This window comes from Gigantopelta aegis, chromosome 4 (assembly GCF_016097555.1).
Source record: "Gigantopelta aegis isolate Gae_Host chromosome 4, Gae_host_genome, whole genome shotgun sequence".
NCBI classification, from domain to species: Eukaryota; Metazoa; Mollusca; class Gastropoda; order Neomphalida; family Peltospiridae; genus Gigantopelta; species Gigantopelta aegis.
The window spans coordinates 90,969,152-90,981,727 of record NC_054702.1 but is presented as its reverse complement, the minus strand read 5'-3'; the positions used below and the strand labels follow the sequence as shown (position 1 = coordinate 90,981,727).

Sequence of the window (12,576 nt, the reverse complement as noted above, 5' to 3'; positions counted from 1 at the left end):
AAATACTGGTAGAACTGGGTACCGTACTTCTCCATTAAAATGTTATTTGTTCACAAGGCTTTTTAAAAACAAAGCAACCCATTGCTGTATTTTCCCCTTGGAGGCAGTTCATTTTCTTTTTAATCATGTTATAGTAATTTCTGAATTTTGATCGTAAAGAAGTTAATCAAAATATGTGGGTAATTCAGAAGCCAGCACAAACGACAGGAAACATATGTGGGTAATTTGAAATAATCACATCACGGTTCATTATATATATTTTTTTTGAGAAAAACTAAATAGAGGTCCTAGTTATGTTTCTTCCTGTAATGTCCACAGGCCATAGCTAACTAAATTGTGTTGTATTGTTGTCAAATGCTACAGAACAAGAACCTTTTGTTGTATGCACGTTTGTTACAAAATTGTTTGCCGGTGAACTGAGGCTTACAGCAAACGACCGAGGTTTAGTTGTTAAAGGTTTTGTTGCTAATTGGTATGGTGATAGATAATGGTCACACATGTGGAACAGTTTTAATTTTTAGTTCAACGAACAGCCATTTCTATATGTCTCTATCACTTTCTGTCTTCCTGTCCCATTTATTCAGTTGTTTTTGTTTTTCTGTATCTTACTCTGTCTGTCTGTCTGTCTGTCTGTCTGTGTCTCTATCTCTCTCTGTCTCTCTCTGTCTGTCTCTCTCCATCTCCCTCTCTCTTTTCCTCTCCCTCTCCCCTCTCCCTCTCTCTTTTCCCCCTCTCTCTCCTCCCTCTCTCTCTCTCTCTCTCTCTCTCTCTCTCTCTCTCTCTCTCTCTCTCTCTCTCTCTCTCTCTCTCTCTCTCTCTCTCTCTCTCTCTCTCTCTCTATATATATATATATATCTCTGTATCTGTCTCTCTCCCTCTCCCTCTCTCTATTCCTCTCCCCCCTCCCTCTCTCTCTGTCTCTCTCTGTCTCTCTCTCTCTCTCTCTCTCTCTCTCTCTCTCTCTCTCTCTCTCTCTCTCTCTCTCTCTCTCTCTCTCAGTATCCCCCCTCTGTCTCTCTGTCTGGCTGTCCCTCTCTCTCCCTCCCCCTCTCTCTCTCTCTCTCTCTCTCTCTCTCTCTCTCTCTCTCTCTCTCTCTCTCTCTCTCTCTCTCTCTCTCTCTCTCTCTCTCTCTCTCTCTCTCTCTCTCTCTCTCTCTCTCTCTCTCATATTTATATAAAACTTTTTCCTGGTGTTTTTTTGTTCTCAAAATAAATATTATCAAGCATATCCATAAAATCCAGCCAAACACTATCACAAACATACTTTTCTGAGTCAGTGTCCTCTAAATTCAATTAAACATGCATTTGTACACAGATGGGGAAATCTGTGTGTCCTTAACTTCAGGTGGTTTTGATGAAGGTGCACTTTATAGCATGTTATACCATGTTTCGCACTGCTAATCCTAGTAACACTCGGAGTTTGTTTCATCTTGTTATTTTTTTCTTCAAGATATTGCACATTACCCTATTCCCCAGGGCTGCCATAAAAATGTATAGACATTAAATATTTTCTTCTCACAGAAAATGTACACTGTTAATGCCCTTGAGCTGATCATAAAAATATTTTATGATCGAACTATGTGCATGTACACTGGTGTATTCACTTAAGTAAACAAGTGTTTGTGTTTTCTTATACAGAGTAAGGCAAGCATGGAGAAATCGAGAATTCCTCGTTCATCATTCACGGGATGGAAGGGGGCTTCCAGTCCCCAGCCAGCCAGAAAGGTCACTCAAATGGGGATTTACCATCAGATGTCACCCAACGACAAAGCCCAGAATCAGGAGAATGGATATTGCAGAACAACTCAGGTTATTTTTTGTAATTTTAAAACATTTATTTTTGTTCTTTTATGAAAGTAAGGTTCAAGCATTTATCCTGGGCACAAATATCACCTTTCTGAGCTGTCTGTTCAGAATAGTGGTTAATTTTGGCGTTTTTAAACACCACTGCCACCTTTTCTTTTTCCTTTGAATTCCATCACATTTCTTCCCAATCTGACAACTCCTATCTTTCAACTTTTTTTACTGTCCACCTATACATCCCAGTCCTTGACTCTCCAATCATGACAGGTGCTTGTCTCTTGTGACTATCCATAATAGGGGTTAACAGTTAGATCTAGAATCTTACTTCACAATATTTAAAAACATAAAGTGACAATTGGCAGGATTTGAACCTACTGCACTGACCGGTATGGTATTTGACACGACAGGACCTTAACCCTAGGAACCAGGCATCAACAATAATGGAAGCCCAATTAAGTTGTGGATTAAGATACTTAGAGCCTATAGATTGAATATCATACATATATGCATTGCTTTAGGTATTTTAGAGGTTACAGTACACAATTTGAGTAATAAAGCAGTGCGTGAGTGAGTATTTACCCTAGAAAGGTTGTTGTTTCATAATTTGTGTATATACCTAAGTAGTCTAAAATATACTTTAAAGTCACTAATTCCTTAGACAGTTTATTCAACACTTCACTAAATTGGGTACTAAAAGCCTCAATAACATTCAGTCTAAATTTATTATATAGTAAAACCTCCTAAAACCGGACCCTCTGTAAACCGGAATTCACTCAAAACCAGACATTTTTTGCGACCCCCTTTTAAATATATGTACAGAAGAGAACCTCTCTAAACCAGATACCTTTTAAAACTGGACTTTTTTCTTGGTCCCAAGGATGTCCGGTTTAGAGGAGTGTCACTGTATAAATATCTATCTATCAATGTGTTTTATAAGTTATAAGACTACTTTGTTTCTAAGTCTTATGGTATCAAACACCGACACTGCTATTTGATGTGGGACAATAAATATCTATCTATCAATGTGTTTTATAAGTTATAAGACTACTTTGTTTCTAAGTCTTATGGTATCAAACACCGACACTGCTATTTGATGTGGGACAATAAATATCTATCTATCAATGTGTTTTATAAGTTATAAGACTACTTTGTTTCTAAGTCTTATGGTATCAAACACCGACACTGCTATTTGATGTGGGACAATAAATATTTATTAAAAAAATTAAAACAACAAAATCTGATGGTAGGATACATCAGAGAGTACCCATCAGAGAGTACCCATAAGAGAATACCATAATGACTATTTTTGAAGCCAATAAATACTATGTAATCTAAGTTATGAGTGGTATAAGATGAGGTAATGAGGAAGTGCCAGCCACATTAACCTGGCTGTTGGTACTTCAGCAGGTACACACTTGCATAACAATCAAACTGTCAGCAGTAACAGGCAGCTTTATGGCTCTTGTTGACATGTGAGCACCAGAGACAGCTTTAAGTCCAACACCGCGGGATGAGCAGGTGAAACCACTTAAACCCTGGGGCCCTGACTGGCAGCTCACATTGTTCTATATATACACAGAGGGTCAGAAGAAATGCTGTACTGGCCTTGGTGGTGCAGTGGTTAAGCCATCAGACTACAGGCTGGTAGGTACAGGGTTCACAGCCCAGTACCGGCTCCAACCCAGAGAGAGTTCTTAAGGGCTCAGGACCGGCCTCGGTGGCATCGTGGCAGGCCATCGGTCTACAGGCAGGTAGGTACTGGGTTCGGATCCCAGTCGAGGCATGGGATTTTTAATCCAGATACCGACTCCAAACCCTGAGTGAGTGCTCCGCAAGGCTCAATGGGTAGGTGTAAACCACTTGCACCGACCAGTGATCCATAACTGGTTCAACAAAGGCCATGGTTTGTGCTATCCTGCCTGTGGGAAGTGCAAATAAAAGATCCCTTGCTGCCAATCGGAAGAGTAGCCCATGTAGTGGCGACAGCGGGTTTCCTCTCAAAGTCTGTGTGGTCCTTAACCATATGTCTGACGCCATATAACCGTAAATAAAATGTGTTGAGTGCGTCATTAAATAAACCACTTCTTAAGGACTCAGTGGCCACTACACTGTCATCTCTCTCACTAAGCACTAAGCAACTAACAACTAACCCACTGTCCTGGACAAACAGTCTAGATAGCTGAGGTGTGTGCCCAGGACAGCATGCTTGGACCTTAATTGGATTTAAGCAAGAAAATAAGTTGAAATGAAATGAAATGCAGTGTAGATACAAACACCCTGTGTATAATCCCCAAAGTGTAAATATTAGCATGTATCATATTAATTAAATGTTCAGAAAATCTCTTCTTTACAGGGAATTTTGTTTTTGACATTGTATAATTAGTGATAGTGCTGATCAGTTTGAAAATTAATTAGCGGCTAAATTTTAATATTGTAGAATTGGATACAGGCCTGTGGAAATTATAAATTTGTGTAAACTGTTTATGGGTTACTCAAAACCAAATTGAAATAATAACCAGATTAATTTTTTGTGTACCGGTAACCCAGTGTCATGACCAGGCAAACAATGTTTTAAATTTAAAGTATGAATGAAAAAATGGGGACAAACGACATGATCATTCTCGCAATTTTCAGAGGCTTTGGTTAGCACTCTCTGAAACTTGCATAGAAAGTTACAATGCGATGCTGAACAAACTTTCCCTGCTTTTAAATGTCTGCTAGCTTTATATCACAAAATTGCAGCATTTCAATGTTCGTCTTTTTATTTTACATCACCGCGAAGAATAACACATACTGTTATTTTTATATTTTGCATTCCTTTTGTCAGTTAGTATATATAGGTCTGCAGCTCTGTGTGACACTAATGGCCTTGACCCCACACTTTCCTGCTCCTTTCCTTTTGTCAGTTAGTATATATAGGTCTGCAGCTCTGTGTGACACTAATGGCCTTGACCCCACACTTTCCTGCTCCTTTCCTTTTGTCAGTTAGTATATATAGGTCTGCAGCTCTGTGTGACACTAATGGCCTTGACCCCACACTTTCCTGCTCCCTTTCCTTTTGTCAGTTAGTATATATAGGTCTGCAGCTCTGTGTGACACTAATGGCCTTGACCCCACACTTTCCTGCTCCTTTCCTTTTGTCAGTTAGTATATATAGGTCTGCAGCTCTGTGTGACACTAATGGCCTTGACCCCACACTTTCCTGCTCCTTTCCTTTTGTCAGTTAGTATATATAGGTCTGCAGCTCTGTGTGACACTAATGGCCTTGATCCCACACTTTCCTGCTCCTTTCCTTTTGTTAGGTACACTTGAAATGCGTAAGTGGGAGTACCTATTAATATTCATTGGAACACTAGGGGGTTATATATGTGAAAAAACAAATGTGTCTGGATGTTTAAGCACTGAAATAATTTACATGCAAGGATAATTCTTTAGAAAACCAGTCAGCTAGAAGATTAGGGATATAATGTAGCACCCAACACAGGTCACTGGCTGAGAACTGACCTGAAGAGTGAAGGACCATGGGATCAATTGCCCTCAGTGGACATGTTGGGTTGTTCTTTATTACAGCTGCATGTAACTAAAGTTTGTTTTCTTTAACAACACCACTGGAGCACATTGATTAATTAATTATTGGCTATTGGATGTTAAACAGTTGGTAATTCTGACACGTAGTCATCAGAGGAAATCCACAACATTTTTCCTAATGCAGCATGGGATCTTTTAATATGCACCATCCCTTAGACAGGATAGCACATACCACAGCCTTTGATATACCAGTCGTGGTGCACTGGCTGCAATGAAAAATAGCCCAATGGGTCTACCGATGGGGATTGATCCTAAACTGACTGCGCAGCAAGCGAGCATTTTACCACCAGGCTACGTCCTGCCCTGTTCATGTAACTAGGGCCGGGATCTAGATCAGTTGGTCAATCACACACTTAAGGTACTTCTATTGTAGGATTGCCATTTACCATAGTTTGACACCCAACAGCTCATGGATTTGTCATGCTGGGGTGTCATTATACATCTATTCTATTCTATTCTATTCTATTCTATTGTAGGATTGCATTACCTGATTTTTTCCTCATCCCAATCAGTGCAAATGAAACGAGAGAAAAAAACTCAGTCATTTGAATGGATCCACCAAGGGGGTTCGATCCTGCGACACAAGCATCTCAGTGGAACACTAAACTAACTGAGCTAAATCCCCCCCATAAATAGAAGAAAACTACAGTATAAGTGGCATGAACATGTTCATGTTATTAGTCAATTTGGTCTTTATGTTAAAGAATATTCCCTGTAACAAGTAACAATGCTTTATAATGAGGAAAAGAAGAAAACTACAGTATAAGTGGCATGAACATGTTCATGTTATTAGTCAATTTGGTCTTTATGTTAAAGAATATTCCCTGTAACAAGTAACAATGCTTTATAATGAGGAAAAGAAGAAAACTACAGTATAAGTGGCATGAACATGTTCATGTTATTAGTCAATTTGGTCTTTATGTTAAAGAATATTCCCTGTAACAAGTAACAATGCTTTATAATGAGGAAAAGAAGAAAACTACAGTATAAGTGGCATGAACATGTTCATGTTATTAGTCAATTTGGTCTTTATGTTAAAGAATATTCCCTGTAACAAGTAACAATGCTTTATAATTAGGAAAAGAAATCAATACAAAATTTATGAATATTAATGAATGAAAATTAAATTTTTGCGATCACTGTAATATTTGCTGAACATGTTTATGTCAGGATGTAATTAAATATGTTAATGTTTTGCTGATGCTGTGAAAATATTTGTGCAGACATTGGATCATAAAATTTGGAAATGATTTTGTGGAAGGCAAGCAAGTGGAAGCTTGGCAGATGTTTGTGCATGGAGTAGCTGTGATGAACTATTGTCTTCTTTGACCTTATGTTTAACCCACCACATGTCGGTGAAAAACAGTTTCTGAATTTCCACAAATATGTTTTCATACAACAATGAAATTACATCTTATTGCTTTTTAGTATTTTTAAAAACCCCTGAATGGTTGTAGTTTTTTCTGCTAAAGCTGGTAATTGTACCATTAATATCCATTTTTATGGCAGCTTTTGAAAGATGTAGTATTTTCCATCATGATTTTATTTGTTCGAACTCCACAGTAATTTCATGGATCAGCGCCTCATCTCTCAGCAAATGGTTTAGCTTTTGTCAATAGTCGGTGATCATTACCAATTCTTGTGAAAAAGATTTTCTGTTTTCTTAACATCTTAGCAACTCCACTGTGTGGTGATCAACCTGCCATGGAAACAGTATGTGTTGATTCATCAAATGGACCATACAGCAGTATTGGAAAAGATCAATCTTTTGTTTTCGATTGATTTTGGAATGAACAAAAAAAAAAGACATTCTAGGGTCAAGGGATTGTTTGCAAACACGACAATTCCCCCAAGTTCAAATATTGAATGATTCGAGAGTAAAATGTCAGCCACAAGGAGATAAAATTGGTTGGATGTTGTTGGCTGCCTGGCGATGTGTCGGGCCTCTGTGGACATGTTGTAGTGTATAATCTTATTAATTACAATTGGCACAACCCAAGGTCTTCTCCGAACCTGGCCTTTTTTGTCATCTGTGATCAATGGAGCAATTGGGGGAAAGCAAATTGATCAGTGTGAAACACGGCTGTGAAATAGGGCGAAAGGTTTCAGATTATTTGATAGTGGGGGATGACTGGGGATGGGTATTAGTGTCCCATTCAAACGGTTACAGGGATAATGTGAAAAAGAGGAAAAATTAATACCAGTTAGCATTTATGAATTATGAATTTATACAATACAGGACTTGCATGGTTGGTAGCCAGTTTACCTTTTGGTAATCACAGATTACAGATGTATACCTATTCTATGAACTGTATTAAGCAGCCATCTGAGTTAGACAGCCACCTTCATATTGTTTTAAATAATATAATTTAGCACTGCTTATCTCTTACCATTCTCCAAACTCTTATTTAGTATAAATTTAATAGTGTACATAGTACCGTAGTCATTTATTGTATTCTCTCTTGAGCATAATACTGAGTGACTGCATAATGCAGACTTAACTGTATATAACTATACTTTCTGTGAAGACAAATAAATAAACTCTAATAATGTAAAAGAATGTGACCAAAACCTGCATTTTTTACTAGAATGTGATTTGTTTTGTTATCCTTAGGCCAAGTAGAAAAAGAAGTATGGTTCTCACTCAAATTTTCTGGAAACAAAACAAAACAGAAAGAGGGAGACCCTTTCCATATTTCTTTCTTTTTAAAAACTGCTGCCATGGCTGATTTGAAGACACTAAAATTTGGTTGATGCAGTGTCGAACATTCATTGCTATCTACCGGCCTCGGTGGTGTCGTGGTAGGCCATCGGTCTACAGGCTGGTAGGTACTGGGTTTGGATCCCAGTCGAGGCGTGGGATTTTTAATCCAGATACCGACTCCAAACCCTGAGTGAGTGCTCCGCAAGGCTCAATGGGTAGGTGTAAACCACTTGCACCGACCAGTGATCCATAACTGGTTCAACAAAGGCCATGGTTTGTGCTATCCTGCCTGTGGGAAGCGCAAATAAAAGATCCCTTGCTGCTAATCGGAAGAGTAGCCCATGTAGTGGTGACAGCAGGTTTCCTCTCAAAATCTGTGTGATCCTTAACCATATGTCTGACGCTATATAACCGTAAATAAAATGTGTTGAGTGCGTCGTTAAATAAAACATTTCCTTCTTTAATTCATTGCTATCTATTGCTATATTGAGCCATTTACAACTGAGTGAAACAATACCTTTAACCTGAGTGGCAAATAAATATAAACATTTGTTTTTTAAAACAAAAGCAGGTGGGAATAAAACAAATTTGTTTTGTTTTCTTTAACCTTATCTTTAACCAAATTTACTTTGTATTCAAAGACACATCTTGGGAGGTGGGAAGGGGGGGGGGGAAGGAAGCCAAGTGAGGGGGGTCTCCTCTTGAACATAGGGTGAAGAAATCTAATGATGTTCAAAGAGCTCCAAGCTGCAGACTGTTTTTATGACTCTGTGGAAGCTTCACAAGTCCTGGTTGTCAGTGGTGTTCCCATCTGGATCTGGTTTAGGTGTATCAGGTCATTAACAAAGAATGCATAACAGGTGATTACTGGATTTGTTTTCTCAAACCACCATGGTCTTCACAAGCTGTGTGTGTGCGGGAGAGTGTGAGGCTGGAGCTGGCTGTGAGACTGATAGAGTGCCAAGCTTTGAGATCAGGTCTTCAGTCTGTGTTGTGCATTGTGATGAAACACGTCTTCGTGTTGATGAATAGCAACACCGTTGGTACTGCCACAGGTAGTTTGTTTGGAGAACTACATTACTCTGTTGATGGGTGGAAAATGAAAGGAGAAAGGTATTTCAGCATGTGCGTTGTTTGTGTATGGTTAGATCATTGGATAGATTATTGATGTGTGATTGTTTTTCATTTTTTGAGGTGTGGATGATAGAATGAAATGTTTGTTTAATTGGCGCCTCAGAATCTTTTGAATTATGAGTATTTGGTGTCTAACTAACATGTGGTTATTATGACATTTGGTCTTGTGTGTGTTTGTCTGTTTGTGTGTGTGTGTGTGAAAGAGGAAACTTGCTGCTGCCATTCTGAAATGTGATGCCTATCAAACAGAAAGTTTGTTTTGTTTAACGACACCACTAGATCACATTAATTAATCATCGGCTATTGGATGTCAAACATTTGGTAAATCTGACTCGTAGACATCAGAGGAAACCCACTACATTTTTCCTAATGCAGAAAGGGATCTTTTATATGCACTTTCCCACAAATAGAAAAGCACATACCATGGCCTTTGACCAGTTGTGGTTCACTGGTTATAACAAGAAAAACCCTATCAAACAGCAACAGGGGATCTTTTATATATATGTGCTTTAATTTCCAAACAGAACAGAATGATGGATGGATGGGTGGGTGGGTTTGGGTGGGTTTGGATGGGTGTATGGGCTTGGTTGGCTGGCTGGCTGGATGGATGGATGGATGGTGGATGGGTGGGAGTTATAGGTGAGTAGATGGATGGATAGATGGACAGACGGACAGATGGATATTGTTCAATCCATCTTTATAATGCTATAAACACATTTACCTTTATTTCAGAATGGAAATTAATACATTATATGTATTTCTTTAACACTGCCTAAATGAATAATTACATATGAATGGCATCTTGTACTAGGGGTCATCAATGCCACTGTGTAGATTGATCACCTGTCTACAGCAGCACACCATGCAGTCTGACTTACAAACAACACACTTAGTGGCTAACACACTTAACAACTGTCACTGCCCACCACTGGACTGGAAATAAAGTATAATAAAAAAAAGGTCTGGTCCCTGTGACACTTATCTCAGATTATTCTTGTGTGTAACCCGTCAATGAAAGCACAACTCTCCTAACTTACTAGCAAATGAAAGTCCATTGACAGGAGGTAAACACTAATCTCTCTTTCTCTCTCTGTGTTTTTCAGTGTGACAGGAACATGATCTGTGGAACGGGCAGTGTGTCGTTCTGTGTGTCCTCCGCGGGAGGTGACAGTCACTCTAGGCATGTTCCGAACCTCACCGGCGAGATAGCTGCTAAAACCCATTCAAGTTCGGCAGAGAGCAGGGAGAGCAGCTACAATAGAGTTGTGGCTAAAGGAAACCACGGTAAGACAAGACGGGAATCCTGCCACAATGGAATCGCTGACAGAGACCATAACACCAGCGGTATCAGCGAAATAACCGTGCTGCTTCACAATGGAATAGCAGATAAAGAGATCAGCGGTGGCAGGGAAGACGAGATTGGGGGTGGAGGTGGTGGTGGTGGTGCCAGTGTTGTGGATTATACGGAGTACCCCATCAGAGGTACGATATCACCCTTGTCGAGCCAGGGAGTAGCCAAGAGGTCTGCTGGGGTGGTGGACGAAGTGTCGTTTGTGTTTGGCCGTCCAGCCACACCCATCACCAGTGTGAGTGAGAGAAGGTGTTTGTCACCCACCGTGATTGAGAAAGAGTCTGCTGCTTCAGGTGAGAAACAGCCCGTTTCACATAGTGAGAAACTGTCTGTCTCACATAGTGAGAAACAGGCCTTCTCACACAGTGAGAAACAGACTGTTTCATATGCTGACAAACAGCCCGTCTCACAATTTGAGAAACAGCCCATCTCACACAGTGAAAGACAGTCCATCTCACACAGTGAAAGACAGTCCATCTCACACAGTGAGAGAGGATCACCACTGTTGGATATTTTACCACTGCGGCAGACGAGGAGTGTGGGTGGACTGCAGTGTCAGAGTTCGGGGGAGCGCTACATCGACACCTCGTGGACAGATTCTAGCGGGGGTTCCAGCACGCTGGGCAGCATGGTTCGGAGTGGAGTACTGTGCCAACACTGTAATGGATGTCTCGTGGATCTCAAGAGACAGGCCCTCAGGTTGATGTTTCCAGACAACATGTCAAACGGAACTTCTCTCATCAAAGTAAGTAGCTAATTTCTGCTAACATGCCTTCTAATGTGTGCTTCCCTTCCTCTAAATAATTTTCTTATTGCATTCCTAGACGAATTACACTCCTCTCTCCCTCTCTCTCTCTCTCGACCAATCAACTCACCTGCCAGGTGATTTATTCCTCCCATCTCAGCTGGTCTTTGATGTCACTTCCTGTCTCTTCAAGTATGTTCACTTACACGTGTATGATTTATTTCCATTATTATAAGGAGTTTTCTAAATATATTGCTTCTGTCTGTATGGGTTTAGTAAATATGTTACTTACATTTCATGATGAAGCTTAAGTGATCATGTTTAAACATAATATTATACTCCAATGTTTTCTAGAACATATTCCATGTGATAATTAATTGGGGAATATTTTAAAGTACTAATGTATAAATTTTAAAAAATACTGCTATTATATGCTTCTTACTTATCTTTCATTTAAAAAAATAAAAAAGATAACAGCACCCTTTTTCATATCTAGAGAAAAAAAGAGGAAATTTACAACTTGATTTTATGTATTAAACTGAAATACAACAGTTTGTTACATGTTATACAAAATTATATATTCATATATCAAAATGTTTCCCTGAAGATTGTTTGAAGATTGTTTCCCTGGAGGTTATTTGAATATTTTCACTGTTTAGAGATATATTGCACCAGATGAAATGGTACATGTAATCAGTGAGAAGAGATTTTCATTGTGTTAAATCTTTATTATGAGATTCATTAAACTGATTACATCTAACAAAACCCTTATGTTCAAGATGACATCTCATCACTCAATAAAATTAATGCTAAAGTAATATTTTAACAAAATCTTGATTATTTATTCATGACTAGAAAATTAAGGAAATCAGGAAGTTTGTTTTCATTATATGTAATAAGACTAGTTTAGAAATTCTGTAAATGTGCTTAGGTAAATTAAAGACAACTTTGTGACTTTAATCAATGCATCATTTGTCAGTTTAAGAAACGGCAAAATGAAATGTGTATCTGTCCTGTCATTGAATGTAGCTTACTTTAAACTTTTAAAGTACTATGTAGTACATGTAGTACCAAGTTGCTAAACTTGTTTGTATAAGAATAGTTTACTATGTAGTGATTATCATTAATACACAATGGTGTACTCGTTTAGGAGGGACTACACTAGATTTAAGGTTTTTGACTGTTATACATAATATATATGGTAATGAATTTTACATATCACACATTAACAGTGAAATAAATATGTGAGAT

General features: G+C 38.8%; 1 protein-coding gene across 1 annotated transcript in view; it reads left to right on the top strand.

Moving 5' to 3' along the window:
- LOC121371399 (kinesin-like protein KIF26B) overlaps positions 1–12,576 on the top strand; it is a 217,361-nt gene that overhangs the window by 16,853 nt on the left and 187,932 nt on the right. The window contains exons 2-3 of the mRNA XM_041497266.1: positions 1,639–1,809; positions 10,333–11,325. Coding sequence (XP_041353200.1) covers positions 1,651–1,809; positions 10,333–11,325 — 1,152 coding nt within the window. The 5' untranslated portion in view covers positions 1,639–1,650. The remainder of the gene's footprint in view (positions 1–1,638; positions 1,810–10,332; positions 11,326–12,576) is intronic.